General features: G+C 32.9%; 1 protein-coding gene across 3 annotated transcripts in view; it reads right to left on the bottom strand.

The window, feature by feature from the left end:
* The window catches only part of RICTOR (RPTOR independent companion of MTOR complex 2), a 126,800-nt gene that overhangs the window by 18,416 nt on the left and 92,859 nt on the right, over positions 1-15,525 (bottom strand). For 2 of the 3 annotated variants that reach the window (XM_043887183.1, XM_043887186.1), the window contains 10 exons: positions 15,153-15,231; positions 10,879-10,988; positions 10,364-10,451; positions 9,036-9,128; positions 8,312-8,418; positions 7,615-7,844; positions 5,169-6,177; positions 4,821-4,892; positions 1,257-1,434; positions 290-374 (listed from right to left, as the gene is read on the bottom strand). In XM_043887183.1, coding sequence (XP_043743118.1) covers positions 290-374; positions 1,257-1,434; positions 4,821-4,892; positions 5,169-6,177; positions 7,615-7,844; positions 8,312-8,418; positions 9,036-9,128; positions 10,364-10,451; positions 10,879-10,988; positions 15,153-15,231 — 2,051 coding nt within the window. The remainder of the gene's footprint in view (positions 1-289; positions 375-1,256; positions 1,435-4,820; positions 4,893-5,168; positions 6,178-7,614; positions 7,845-8,311; positions 8,419-9,035; positions 9,129-10,363; positions 10,452-10,878; positions 10,989-15,152; positions 15,232-15,525) is intronic. The other variant, XM_043887185.1, reaches the window with a different exon arrangement.

Genomic DNA, 15,525 nt, shown 5'->3' with positions numbered 1-15,525 from the left:
GCAAAGAGAGATCATGTATATAATTATTTTCTCTCTCTCTCCTCTCTCCAAAAAGGGTAAGTGCTAAATTTTTTTTCATATATTATATGTTTAAAACAGAAACAACTGATCTGGTTTTTGTCTTCTTGAGAGGCTAGGTACTTAGTTCCCCCTCAAAAAAAGTTATGGTTTAATTTTAAATTGACTCAACTATTTTGTTGCCCAAAATTAAGTATATGTGAATTTTTAGTGTCATCCTACTGATAAGAATTTTCTTTTTAATATAAAGAGAACAAAAACCATCCATTACCTCCAGCATCATGGGCAAATACTCTTGCACCTCGATCATCATGTGGAGGTATATTTTTTGTTTGAAAATAAGGAATATCCTTTACCTGAAATAGATATAAGTCACAGTAAGTCCTATTATAAAAAGAAATTCATTTTATGAATATTAGCAAAATTAAATGAAATATAATTTAAATGGAATTACTAGAGCACATGAACCTATAATGAAAAGATACTGAAGGAAGTTATATTACCAAAATTTGACAAAATAACATAAAACCGTTAAGGTCCTTATCTATCCTTAGTTACTTAAATGGATATTAAAATAATTATTTTAGAATTTATCTCCAGTGTTCCTGCCTGGAGAACCCCAGGGACAGGGGAGCCTGGTGGGCTTCCGTCTATGGGGTTGCACAGAGTCGGACACGACTGAAGCGACTTAGCAGCAGCAGCAAAGTGTTTTTGGTCTTCTAGACAAATGTATTCTTAATTCTATCTACCATCTAGAGATTTGTGAGTATTTTGTGGGATTACCACAGTACGTGGCTGCCATGTATGAGATAAGCAGAATCAAAGGATTAAATAAAACAAGGGATATACTGTACATTTCAAACTTAAACAATGTTTTATGTCACTTATATATCAATTAAAAAAAACAGGAATAAGTCAAACATGACTAAAAAGCAAGATTAGGACTTAAAACTTCTATAGAGAATATACAGATAAAGAAATCAAACAAGATGCTGATTTAGTATGAGAAGAGAAAAAGGATAATGTTTTGGGGACTTAGAGGTGCTAAAAAGAGTACAGAATAGTCAAGAAAGGTGGAATAACTCTTATGGTAAGATTTCTTTAACTAAAACTGCCTAAGAATATCACCTTCCCTAAAATTAGTATTTACTCTAAATTATAATTTCTAGTAAGCAACTAATAGAATATGAAAAAGAACAGTAAACTAATTCAAAAGAAACCAAAAGAATTTATGATACCTGGAATATATCATTGATATCTACTGGAAGAGCAAGACCAATATAGTCATCTGAGCTACCGTATGTCGCACTGGACACCATGGACCTCACGGAGGAGGATCGCTGCAGCGTATTTTGGTTAATAGGACTTAATAAATCTTCTTTATCTAGCGAAGCATAACTTAAAGCTTTCATGAACCTAGAATATCATTAAAAAAACTGCATTAGTTTCTTGATTTGTTATAACAATCAGATAAATAACTGTAGTCTATTTTCTTTCATATCTTCAAAAAGGAGAGAAAGCATGTCAAGTACTAAACAGTGCCATCTTATGTACTGAGAACATATAAACACTTGAAAATATTTATCTCCTATAAATTGATATATAAAAGTTCATTAGTAATGTTGACTGTTGACCAAAAACAACTGTTATGGTCTCTCAGGTAAAAGTGAAAAGGTGAGCAATTAAGGTAACGTTCAACATCTAGAAATAAAAATAAAAACAAAAACTGACCTCAGAAAATAGAGGTATTATCCAAATATTAACTTCACAGTCACTTGAGACTGCCAGATTTGCTATCATACAAGTAAGGGCACATCTATTAATTCTATTTAATACTACTTTTATTAAAATAAGCTTAATAACTTATTCTTTTGCATAGTAATTACTTTATCAACATAAGATTTTCTAATATAGCAGACATACACAAAACAGTAAAAATGGTATCTCATATAAATACTACAAAAGATAGTTTATATGAAGCACTGATGTTTCCTCAATACATTCCTTACCAGTGATTCCATGCCATGGACTACTAACATTTCCACAAGATATACCTTCCTTATACAGATTTTCATTCATGCAACAGACATACTAAAATATCTTATTATATGCCTGCTTTGTATATACAAGGCAGTACTCAAGGTTCTACAGTATATGTATACTGCTATTTGAAAATTCAAATCATTTAAAATGTAAAAATGTAGCCTGATAACAAAGATTTTGAAAAGCATACAAAATAAATGTTTTATAAATAGCTACTAAAAGTAACATAGGAAAAACCACTCCTAATTCCCAAATAAAAACCACTCAGAATTGAAATTAACAAATTTTAAAACTAGGGCCGCAGTTTTTAATTTGTACTTGTTTATCTTTCTAATTCCAGAGAACTCTTCAAAGACTACTGGACTGACGGGGAAGAAATTATTGTTATACTTGCCTCCACAATACCTATTTCAATCAGAGTAGCTCCATTTTTACACATCCTTCACATTGGATTTCCACAGAAAAGTTTTTTGAAGAAAGGGGTTCTCTACTTAAAAAGTTAATGCTTTAAAAAATGCTTAAAACCACTGATCTACTCCAATTACCTCCAAGCAATCGAGGCCTACATATTTCAAAATTCATGAATTTTACTATATAGATTTACAACAGTAAACAATTGAGAGTTTTGTCTGCCTTTGTTCTGGATTGATAAGGCTTGCAAAGCTTTTGAATTCCAAGGAGATAAGATACTACAGCATAATTATGGAACTTTTTCCAAGTTCCTTCACTTAGTGCCGGGATTAGATCTCAAGGTTAAGGATTCCTACTTCAGTGTATTTTTCTGCTATGCCTCAAAGAAACACCTCAGAAAGATATGGTTTTTAAGACTGCTGGATTCATGCTAATCATTATACCACAGTATGAGAATGACTACTCTTCTAATTTTATAGGAAAAAATCTTTTCAGCCTCGATCCAAACTATTAAGAGTAAATGTATAGCTATCTTCCATCATTTTCATTTTCTCTGAATTAACCAAAAGAAAGAAGTGGGAAAAGGAAGACTAATATTGACAATTTTTTCCTCCATGGACCCTGGTTAAATATTAAATACTTAACACAGTTTGAAGAGTAAGTGGAAGATTTGATGAACATAAGATTTCTGTTTGGCATTCATTCCTTTGTACAGTTGTTCTTGTTTCTCTTGATTGCTTTTTCTTGTTTTCATTTTTTCCCTCTCCCAAGAAATGAAAAATATATAGCAATCCTTTATAATGCCAATAACCTGGAATTTTACTCTGGGAGTAAAACTTCCATATACCCTTCTCTCATTCTAACAGAGAGTACAGGAAATAAGATCCTAAGAACCCAGACTGATTAGGAAATAGTGATTTGGAGTTGTTGTCATCTCTCGTTTATTCTAATGAATAGTTAAGCAATGAAACTTTTTACCTGTGCTGTAACCAGTTTAGATAGAAATACCTGCTTCAACAAGATAGAATGATTCTAAGTGGGTAGAATAATCTTAACTGGGTGGTCCAGAGTTAACAGCGCTTTTTTTATTGTACTGAGCTGCAAGATGGTGGCGTCCTTACTACTTATTTTGGGTGCTACATTACTGCCCCTGGCTGAATGCTACTAGCTGCTATAATCTGAGTTTTCAAGTATTTTGCTTTAGTATAAAAGTTTCCTCTTTTAGTAATATATTTAAAAAAAAAAAAAAAAAAGTTTCCTCTTTTGCTACCAATTTCAACAGCTGTTCTTTCTTGTCACAGGGTCCTTACCAGTAAAAGGTTTTAATTATTGTTCTATAGGCCTGAAAACCTGATATCCAAACTTGTTAGAATAAACACTGATAAATTTTGAATGTGGGTCAGAGGTACCTCCTTTGAATAAAATTTGTGAATGTCACTGCATAGCTTTATACTAGTGAGTTGTTGAGAGGGATGACGTTGTCAGATAGGTAAGACAGTATTGCATAATTTATGAAATCCTACCAAAGGGAACATAATTTACTATCTGCTGCAAGGAGTCTCTTCTAATAAATGTGTTAACATTACTGAAAGAAAATTCCTTCATAACTTCTTAACAACTTGATTACATAAGAGCCAAATGGATTACATTAAAGAAATAGCTATCAATAATAATAGTGATAATGATGATGATGATAGCTAACTTTTATTGAGTGCTTAATTTGTGCTAGGAACTAGGCTCACTACTTGGCAAATACATCCACTTAATAAATGTAAATGAATAATCAAAAACTACAGAAGATTTTTAGAAGTACTTGACCCAACAAAAAATTAGGTTTTAGAAATTTTTGCAAAAATCAGATTTAGCAATGAAAATCTTTTATAGATAAAATTTACTACTTTGACCAACTTGATATAATCTTTAGATAGAGCAGAAATCTCCCAAATGTTCTTGAGCACAGGCATACTGCAATGCTGAATTCTGAGGACCAAGTAATTCACTGAATGTTCATTTGGTTCCTACTTAGTTATCACAGCTACTTAAACTGAGGGTTTCCCTTGTGGCTCAGTGATAAAGAACCTGCATGCAAATGAAGGAGACGCAGGTTTGATCCCACGGTCAGGAATATCCCGTAGAGAAGGAAATGGCAACCCATTCTGGTATTCTTGCCTGGGAAATCCCAAGCAGAGAGGAAAATGGCGGGCTACCAGTCCATGGAGTCGCAAAAGAGTCGGACACGACTTAGCGACTAAACAACTTAAGCTGGAAAGACTTGTACTGAAATTTTGTTATCTTCAAAAAAAAAAAAAAAAGAAAAGGTCAACTTTTGGAGCCTTAAATTGACCTACCTGAAAAAGTTGTTTGTTATTGTAGGTCTTAAGCTCCTGATTCCCCCGACATGCTTCTTTTTAAAATCGATCCTTGCAGAAGCGAGAAATAAATAAAAAAAGCTTGTGACTTGTGTGTCCTTGCAAAGCATGTATGTTTATTTCCAGGGCCTAAAGGAGTTTCTTTTCCCCCCTCGCAGCTGCAAGAATCCATTTCAAATCATATCCGGGTAACTAGGAGCTTATAGCCTACTACAGTAAACAGTAGGTCAGTTCTGAGGCTTATGTAGATGTAAAACTTAGCTAAGGCTTTACATTTAAGTCTGTTAAAATTCAACCATGTTCATTTTAAAATGTTTATTTGCTCACCTGCTTGGTGTTAACCTGGACTCAAAGCTGTTGGCCTTCATGGTGATGGTATCAGTAAACAGCACATCCTTTGCTGGGGATGCCAAAGCTTCAGAATGAGATAAGGATGGATGCATTCTTTGCTGCTGTAATCTTTTCAGGGTAGCGTAGCCAAAGGCATCTCTAGAACTTGTGTAACTAAAGTTACAGTCTGCTAGACTTTTAATTGTAGCAATAGAGGGTGCTTTAAGGGACTGTGCTCTTCTAGGAAGTGTATGAGAAGAACCTGGAGGCACCAGGGACACTGAGTTTGATTTAGAGAGAGAGAGATGGTTAGACTGTGGCGTCAAATAGTGGCTTGTCTTAACAGTTTTAGTACTTACCACAGTACTCATACTTCCACAGTCTGTGTCCACAGTCGTAGCATCTACACCTACTGTCTCTCGTGAAGGACTTGAACTCATTGAACTTATGCCACTTGTTGTAGTATCTGTATTAAAACTCTGGCTACGTATCTTCATATGTGAGCTCGATGAACTTTCTACAACTAATTTTTCTCGGCTTGTGTTTTCTCTGTGATTCTCTGTACCAAGACTCTTGGTGAATTTTAAGTCATTCTCTCCAATACTTGGAGTACTACCAGTGTCTTCAATGTGCTTATTCCCAACAAATGAAGTTTCTAATTGTAATGTTTTCTGTACTGTGGATATGGGTGTGAAATCATCACTATGATTAAAGTCAACACTGGGCTCTGTAAGCGTTCTGATCCGCCTGTTGCTTGTCTTATTTTCAGATGACAGTTTCCCTCCTTTTGGATCACTGCTGCTACGATGTTTTTTATTAGGCAAAGTAAGAGAATTTAAGATACGATTCTTCACAAGTTTACTAGAAGCAAAGAAAGGGAATGGATTTTTATCCTTTATAGGTCCAGGTCGGTCATAAAATGCTGGCTCTGCATCTTCATTGATGTCGAGGAAAAATGTACTAGTAGAGCTGCTGCCAAACCGGTCATCCTCCAAGATGAACATACCTATGATAAAAGTATTGATAATAAAAGGACATTAAAAAGGACAAATAATTATGGCAACTTTAAGTGACATAGCTGAGGAAATTTCTGTCTAATAGTCACCTGGAAAAAATATTTTCAAAAATAGAGTTAAGATTGGTGAGCCAAATAAACAGAGCTTCCTTGAGATCCAGAATTTGTATTTGAATAAAATATAAAATTATGTCATTATGAAATCTTCTATTATTTCCAAAAAAAAAAAAAAAAACTACAGGACTCATTATGTCACAGCTTATCTAAAGTTTCTTTTGTATCCCAGTAAGTTTCCAAAACCTCCAAATATTCAGGATAAAATTAAAGGCAGAGACGAGACTTGACTATGGATGTTTATTCAGTTGGTACAGGTTCCTGGTGGCTTATACTTCCAATCACAATAGGCAAGAGAAATCAATCTTATAAGAAATGATTGTCCAATCTTGAACAACATACACTTAGAACTGAGTCACAACATTTTAAGTTCATGTTTAAACAAATTACATTTATTTATCATTTTGTCTTAGGTACTAAGAAACTCATCTAAATTCAATGCCTACCTAAAAGATTCAATCCAGGTGACTAATGACATCTACGGGATTGTATTTTATTTTTCTGTTGAATACCTAGAAATGATTTCAAATATATTCTGAACAAAGGCAAAACAAAATCTTAAACTTGCACACTGCCCTGTTTTTCCGTATTATGTCAATTTTAAGATGCACATGTTTCACACTCTAAAATCAGGATGTATCTTGCAATAGGCATCTTTTTTTCTTACACAGTGGTGTGCATATAATTTAGGATGTCTTAGATCTCGTGAAATATGTTTGATAAATATTGCCCTATTCTCTTAAAAAAAAACTGGGTCTTAAATTTTTGCACCTAGCACCGTTTAACACAATGGTGTTTAATGCAATCCATTTTTCATTTAGCTGATTTTTTAAAACTTCATTTAGTTGATTTTTGATACTTCCTTTTAGCAGTTTCACTATTTAATTTTAAAATTTAGTTTTTCTTCTAAAAATGAGTACATCAATATAATATCTCTTAACAAATATATTCTAGCTCAACAACCCTATATATGAAAAATGAACTAAAGAATTAGGTAAAAGATGACAGTAGGTGAATAAACATTTACTTATTAGAAACTGCAAAAAAAAAGGAGGGGGATGGTTCTTCTGGCACATGATTTATTATTTAACTCTGTAAGTAGGAATTTCCAACAGCTATTTAGAAAGCAAAGGGAAACAACAACGTAGGTTGATGGCTATACTCCCTGTTGTGAAAAGATACACATTCTCCAAGAGGCTATTACTGCGAAATTATCTCAGAAAGAAGTAAATTAAGAATGTAAAATTCATTTAAATTTTTACATCGGCAGTGTTAGTTTTGGCTAACTTCATATGATGCTGTCGTAACACTCACTTGATGGTGCAGATTCACTTTCACTATTATGTCTAGAGCTTGTTGACTCCGAGTTCAAACTTAGGGTGCTTGGGACAGATGAGAGTTCATTACAGAGTTGTTCTACATCATCTGGAACCACTGGCCACAGATGTTTACGACTGTGCCTTACAGAATCCCAGTTGTGACATTTTAGAATATCACAGCCTTGCTTGGTTTTGGCTATGAGCCCAAGAACATATACACAGGTCCTGTAAGTAAAAAGTGAAGTAATGACAGTTTAATTTCAAACTGAGATTTCTTAAAGCAGCCATAAAATACTAGTTTGCTATATGTACATTTGCATTTTATTTAATAAGCTATTAAAAATAACATGAAAATCTTCCCAATAAAACTATTAATTACAAGGAAATAATTTCAAAGCATTATAATCAAATAAAAAACATATGTATACACATACATTAGCTTTTCTGAAATAAATTCAGAATATTTAGGCTAATGGAATACTGGACTATTTGGACACATGCTAAACTCTCACTGTTTACTTGCAAGGTAACTGTCAATACTATAATACTAAAAAATAAAGTAATATTAAACAAGGAACTCCTTAAGATGTTTAATTTAATGCATTGAAAAACTATAATCATAAACTATTTTTCTCACATCCACATGTGAACAACAGTATATCCAATAGAGATTTCTGAGTTAAATCACACACCCTCTGACTGAAAGAACTTCACACTGTTTTGCAAGTTTCAGTATATCTGGAATCACATTTTCTTCTTGTAGCAAATTGAGACCCCAATTAGATGAGCCAATATTTCCCTGAAAGAAAGGAAATCACATGACAAATATATTTACGAGAGTAACTCTTAAGAGATTTGAAAAGCTACCTATAACACAAAAAAATCTAACCACATTTGTAAGAAAGAACTGTGTGAAAAAACCTCACATAAGGAACTTTAGGAATTAAAGTTCCATTTGTCTTATCAAGGGGCTTCCCTGTTGGCTCAGATAGTAAAGCATCTGCCTGCAATGCGGGAGACCCAGGTTCGACCCCTGGGTCAGGAAGATCCCCTGGAGAAGGAAATGGCAACCCACTCCAGTACTCTTGTCTGGAAAATTCCATGGACAGAGGAGCCTGGTAGGCTACAGTCCATGGGGTTGCAGAGTCACACACGACTGAGCAACTTCACTTTACTTTTGTCTTGGGGTTGTAGAGTCAGACACGACTGAGCAACTTCACTTTACTTTTGTCTTATCAAGAAAAACAATAGTTTAATTATTTACTTTTTAATATTTAAGTGGGCAGAAACAATCTTGGCTTTAGAATACTAATCTAAGAACAAATTCCAAACAAAATAATTTTTATTTAATATCAATGGGAAAATGAGTAAAAATCTAAAAATTTAGAAGATTTCATAGAAGTGTTTATTACAAACCAAGGCCCAAAGAGATGCTTTCAGTTTTTTAATTTCTTCCCATTTATCCAAATCTGGTGTACGAACATTGTGACAGAGTTCCGTAATAATATTCTGGAGAAGGAAAAAAAAATGCCATATGATTAACAATACATTTTTAACATATTTTCTTATTGTATATTAAAATCTATTTAAGGTTTATATTTAGTAATTTCTATATATTTAGAATCTTAAAATAATTTTATGCAAAATTTCTTAAGAAGCAGCATTAGGACATGGGCTCTGAGCTCATATACTAGAGTTGGAACTTATTAAGCAAGTGGCTTTCAGCATGTTACTCTATCTCCCCATGCTTTGATTTCCTGAACTCTAAAACAGGGATAATAATAGCCTCTGTTTCATAAAGTTTAATGATTTAATGAATTATTACATATAAAGTTTAACAAAGTACTTGGGACTTAGTATTATAAAATGTTAGCCATTAATTATCATTATTTCTTTCAGAAAGAAAATAATAAATTAACAACTAAAGCTTCTCATACTATGGAGGTAATGACATTGAGAAAATCATTTAAATTTTCAGCAAATTAAAAAAAATTAATATAAAGATACACACCTCAATAATCTTCATGGATAATATAAAAATACATGAAATTATGGAGTATATTTACATAAAACTTTTGCTCTTGAGATGAATACTGATATGAAAAGGAACTGAACATCTAGGTTACTACTGTTAAGAAACACACACAAATACTTCTGTAACTATTCCTAAAATAAGAAAATGGTTATACTTATTGAAAAGACCTAGTAGCAAGACATATTCCCAGTCAAAATTTGATGTGCATGCTATACTCAAAGAACAGCTGGTTGCCTAAGCCTCCAATATTTCATGAAGCATATGAGAGTAGTTAGATACTAACAAATAGAAGCTGATACTTTCAGTTTGTTACTCACCAAAGGTAACTGAGTATGTTTCAGGTTCAGTTTAATTTTCCAATGAGAGGAATGAAGAAATTCAATTTTTCAGCATGTTTTTTTTTACTAAGAAGATGAACTTTCCCAACAAACTAGAAAGGAAAAGAACTTGGACCTTGACTGGGTTACTTATTCTACATAGCAAATTACATATGTAGAAGATTGTAAGTCAGGGAAACGTATGCAGGCCTGTTTATGTGTGTAAGGACTACAAGCACAGAATGCCAAAGTCAGTTACAAGATGGAGCTTTAAAAGCAATTATACCACTGACTTTAAGGCTGTTGAGAAGTTTTTGCAAAGATAACACTTTAGTAATATTAACTTTTTTCTATTACTGTAGCTATTTAAAATAAGCAAATTATGTTTTTACCTGTACTTCCAATAAATGACAGCCTGTTTTGTGGTGTACCAGTTGTCCATAAAGATGTACAGGTAGGTAGACATGAGGACGCTGTAATCTAGTATGATAAAAATGACTGATAAACTTACTGGCTCATTGTAAACATACTAATTTACAAAATGACTTAAAATATGAGATAAACAATTAGACAATCACTCAGCATGAATAAAAATATGGAGGTGGAAAGGCATTAGAATTCTTCTAGAAAAATAATAGTTTAGCTGGTTTCAGAGTAATGGTAAGAGACCTAAGACCAGAAAGACAGACGAGGGCTAGAACATGAAGGGATCTAAATGCTCTACAAGTCAGGGAATGCAAGTTATGAATGCCACTGAAATTTTGTACATTCAGTGATGTGCTTTAAAAAGACTTTTCCTATGTCAGTGTAAAAATATCCAAGTACTCAGAAAACTTTAAATAACAACATGATTTTAAATTTTATGTTTGAGGACTAGCAATAAATTATTCCATTAACTGGACTATACCTTTGGTTACTCCGACGAACATAGTTGTCACCATCAATTGGCTTCCGGTAAGTGGTAAGTGCTTCATTAAGCTGTTCTTCAATCAAGTCAACATATTTTGAATTATATTCCTGGAAAATAATATTGTTTAAATTATATATATTACCATAACAACATTTACTAAATCTCTAATATGTTAGTTACCTAGCAAATCTCGGAAGCACAAATAAAAAAGAATGAACATCTTTTTTTTTGTTCAGGAAATTTGAGAAATTTTTGAAGAGCATAGATATAACAAGCTATTATGAATGCAAAAATGTTCTACCATATCCATAAACTTTCTGTTTATACTCTTCTCCCATTTTCTTTTTTTTTTTTTTCTTCTCCCATTTTCAATTAATATTTTGGGGTCCATATAATTAAGTTAAAATTTTTGTTTTTCATCTTATTTGAATTCCTTTCCTCACTAAAAACAAACAAAAAAAAGTTTCTTAATATTAAATCCTGAAGATAGTCACTAGGAATTTTAAAAGGAAATTAACTGAGTTCTATCATTTTAGAACCTTTTGGTGAAAAATAGTATCTCTTTCTTCAATGATTTAAATCAGGTCAAATGTAAAAAATATTTCCAATTAAAACCTGGAAAACTTCTAGTCAAATAATTTAAACTGAGACAGTCAATCACACTACCATCTTCATTGCAAAAGATCTCCACTTCAAACTGTTCAGAAGAAATTGGTAGCATCTCTGAAAAGCAATTTGCCAGTACTTATCCAAATTTTAAATTAATATACTTTTTGACTCAACAATTATACTTTAGAAATTTGTTCAACAAATATATTTGCACAAGTACGCAAAGAATCCAAGAATATAAAGCAAATGCTGTTTACAAAACTAAAAAGCTAGAAACAATCTCAGTGCCCAAAATACAAGAGTGATAATAAGAATTAGGGTACAGTCACATAATTTACTATGTAGCCACTGAAGAGAATTAGATAGCTCTAAATGCAAAGCTCTGGAAAGATATCTCACATATACTGCTAAAGAAAAAAATTAAATACAGTCCTATTTACAGTTGTGAATGAATTCATCTGTATTTTTAATTGAAGAATATATACTTATAGATGTACAAAACATCTTTAAATGTATACAAAATGTTAACAAACATTACCTTCATAAAAGACAGTAAGGGGGCAGGGAGATATTTTTCATTTTAAACCATTTTATACTACTTCAGTTTGATGAGTTACCTTAACTCCCTACTTAGAGACTCTAAAAACTTACTTTTCCTGCTTTTCTTTTAGATTTTTTACTGTGCAAATGTAATGTTAATAGTCTAATTATATTATCAGCAAACCAAATTATTACTACTGCTATAACACTACCATAATTTCCTCTAGACATGAAAATCTCAGTACAAAAATACAAATTAAGGCAAGTATTTTGAGCTTTATGCAGGAATAGTTACATTCATGTGGTACTGTCTGGCCAGTCTTTTTTTGACCAGTGGTAACCATGTGGAACATGCTAGCAAAGGTCAGGGGTATGGTCTGTAACAATGAAATGCAGTGAGTTTCTGGTGTGGATCATCTTGAGGATTCTGCCTCAAGGAGGCAGAGAGGGGCAAGACCCCAAACGAGGGTATACCTCTAGGAGGTACTGTAAGTAAGCAACCAGAGGAGCCACTTCTCTGGTGGAAGGAATCACAGATAAGAGATCTCCAGAGTGAAGTCTGAGGAATTTATGAACAAGAGCCCTGAGTAAAAAGAAAAATCAACATTTGAAATCTGCCCTCCCCAAAGCTAATAGCCCCAGGTAACAACTGCATCAGCTGGGTAAGACTGTCCATGAATTCTCATCCCTTCCTCCATCTCTCCCTCCTGCTCTAAAGCTGGAGAGGCCCTAAATCTGCAGCTGGTAAATGGAGAGGAGATAAACAATAAAAAGTTATGAAATGAACCATACCCCCTCTTTTATTGCAGGTTTCTAAGTCTGTACAAAGCCTGGGCTAGGAGAGAAAGTTTTAAATCAAATGAGTGGATTCTCAGTATGATTCTGGTCTGAATGTTTTATTACCTAGAAAAAGAGTGTCAACTTTACCATGGCATGCTGCAAACTACTGGGAGAAAATCAAACATAGAGGAAAGAGCATCAGGGCTCTGGAATCAAAAAGTGGCCCTGGCTCTGTTATTTTCAAGCTTTGTGACCTAGGATAAATTAGGTTGTTACTCATCTTAGCTTCTACATTTTCCTTCACAAAACAAAAATAATAGAAAACATTTCACAGAGTTGCTGTGAGGATTAAATGAGGTTAATACTTGAAAAGCACTAAGTTTAATGGTAGGCAATCACTATTCACTAATTAATTTCCCATTCGCTAATTCATTTGTGAGATAAGTTGTCTTTGTTTTTACACCTTCCATTTACTGGCGAAACTCACTATAACTGCAAGTTAGCATCTATTTGCAACTTTCTACTGAAATTGCTCTGGCAAAATTCACCAATGACCTGTCACATTCAACAGTGTTTTTTCTAGTGTTTACCTTATCTGACCTCTCTCAAGAATATATACCACTGGTCTCTCCTTCCTGAAGCATCCTTTAGTGAAATCATTCTTATAATTTTTCCTCAGTATCCCCATCCTTTTGTTCCCCTCATTAAAGCAGAGTGTTCTCTAGGGAGCAATTTCCAGTTTTATTTTTTTTTGTTCTTTACGTTTCCCTTGGTGATCTCACTCAATTCAAATTTCAACTACTACTATTCACTGACAACTCCCAAACTGCCATCTTCAGCTCCAGATCCACATTTCCAAGTATTTTCTGGATATCATCACTGGCCATCCCATAGGCAATAGCAGTTCAATTTATTCAAAATTTAGTATCCTCAATCTTGCAAATCACAATCTCTTAATGATGAACCATTATTTACTCAGGCATTCAAATCAGAAACCATAAGAGTCAAGCAGTCCTCATTTATTATATCCAATCAGTTTATGAATTCTGTCCATCTTATTTTAAAAATGCCCAGAAAATGTCTCTCTATCAAACCTCACCACCACTGAAGTTCATGCTCTTACCAATTTTGCTTCTAAACTAGTCTCGGTATTCCTAGATATTTTCACTTTTTTTTTTAAAGTGAGGATAATCTTCTGTTTAGGGAATGAAACTATTATGTCTTTATTTCAGTTTTCCAATTCACCAATTACTGAAAGACTCCATGCCTGAAGTTGTATGCTTTACAGTTACAGTATTTCTTTTCCATCCAGTTTTATTGAGAGATAATTGACATCCAGCAGTGTGTACATCCAGCATAATGATTTGACTTACACACATCTGAAATGACTATCACAATAAGTTTAGTGAACATACATTATTTTATATAGATACAAAACTAAAGAAATAAAATATTTTCCCTTGTGATAAGAACTCTCAGGATTTACTCAACAACTTTTATATATAACATTCAACAAAGCTAATTATATTTATCATTCTGTATATTATATCCCTAGTACTTATTATAAGTATATAAATGTAAGTTTGTCTCTTTTGACTGCCTTCATCCAATTTCCTCTACCCCCACATCCCACCTCTGGTAACTATAACTATAGTTTCATTATTTTTTTTTAAATGAGACTATCTTATGAAATATGGTTCAACACAGACAATATAAACAATGATCTGAATTCAACAGAAGAAAATCTGGGAATCATTTATGTTAGGACTGATTATTCTATGAGCTTCTAAGATGCTTTGATGATTTATAATGCTTCAAGTTAACTGAAGCCACAGTGATGACCAGCTAAAGAAAAGCTAAAGAGATAACCAATACCTTCAAACTAGCCCCTTCTTCCTAGATTTCCCTATTATGTACAATAGCAAGAAGTTTGCTCTCAGATTTATGAAAAGTCTACCCTAAAATGAAGTTTAATAATTAGATTATTATATCTGCCTGGTAGAACTGTTTTATAATCTTCAGTTAGGAAAACTGTTTCAGTTCAAAAGGGCTGTAAAAGGAACCCAAAATAAAAGAAATGATGATGGTAAGTAGGGTTGACAAATGATGCAGTACGTTAAAGCTGAAAGCAAAATTTCAACAGAAAACATACAAAATCAACAGTTCACACTATAAAATAACTGTAGCTTAAAAAATGGATAAGTATGAATATAAATAAGTAACAGAATTTTAAGACCTGACTTCATATGAATATTTAAATATTTAACTTTAATTTCAAAATTCTCAAATTTATTTTCCAAAATAAAAACATACAAACTGAAACTTATTCAACAGAAAATTACCTTGTGCCACTTTTCCAACTGTTTTGTTACATAACCCCTTTCATTCAAATAGGAAAACCCTTTTGGAATGGAGAGAAATCTGTAAAGTGCAACAGGCAACAGTTTAACATTGGGTCTCACAAAAAACTGTTTAAGAAGCTAAAGTATCTCAAACCAAATACACTTAAGCCCAAAGACTTTAAGAATAGTGCCTTAAAGAAGGCAATTATAATTTCAAATACAAATAGTTTTATAATCTTTGCAAAAAACATGAATCCAACCACAGTAAAGAAAATGTTATGAAAAGAATGAGGACACACAGAAATGAAAAAGAAACACTATGGAAAACAATGAAAAGCCAGAGTTTCAGTACTAAAGAATGCCTGATATTCTA

The sequence above is a fragment of the Cervus elaphus genome, chromosome 25 (assembly GCF_910594005.1).
Source record: "Cervus elaphus chromosome 25, mCerEla1.1, whole genome shotgun sequence".
NCBI lineage: Eukaryota > Metazoa > Chordata > Mammalia > Artiodactyla > Cervidae > Cervus > Cervus elaphus.
Note: the sequence above shows the minus strand (reverse complement) of the source record. Positions and strands in the feature narration are given on the sequence as shown.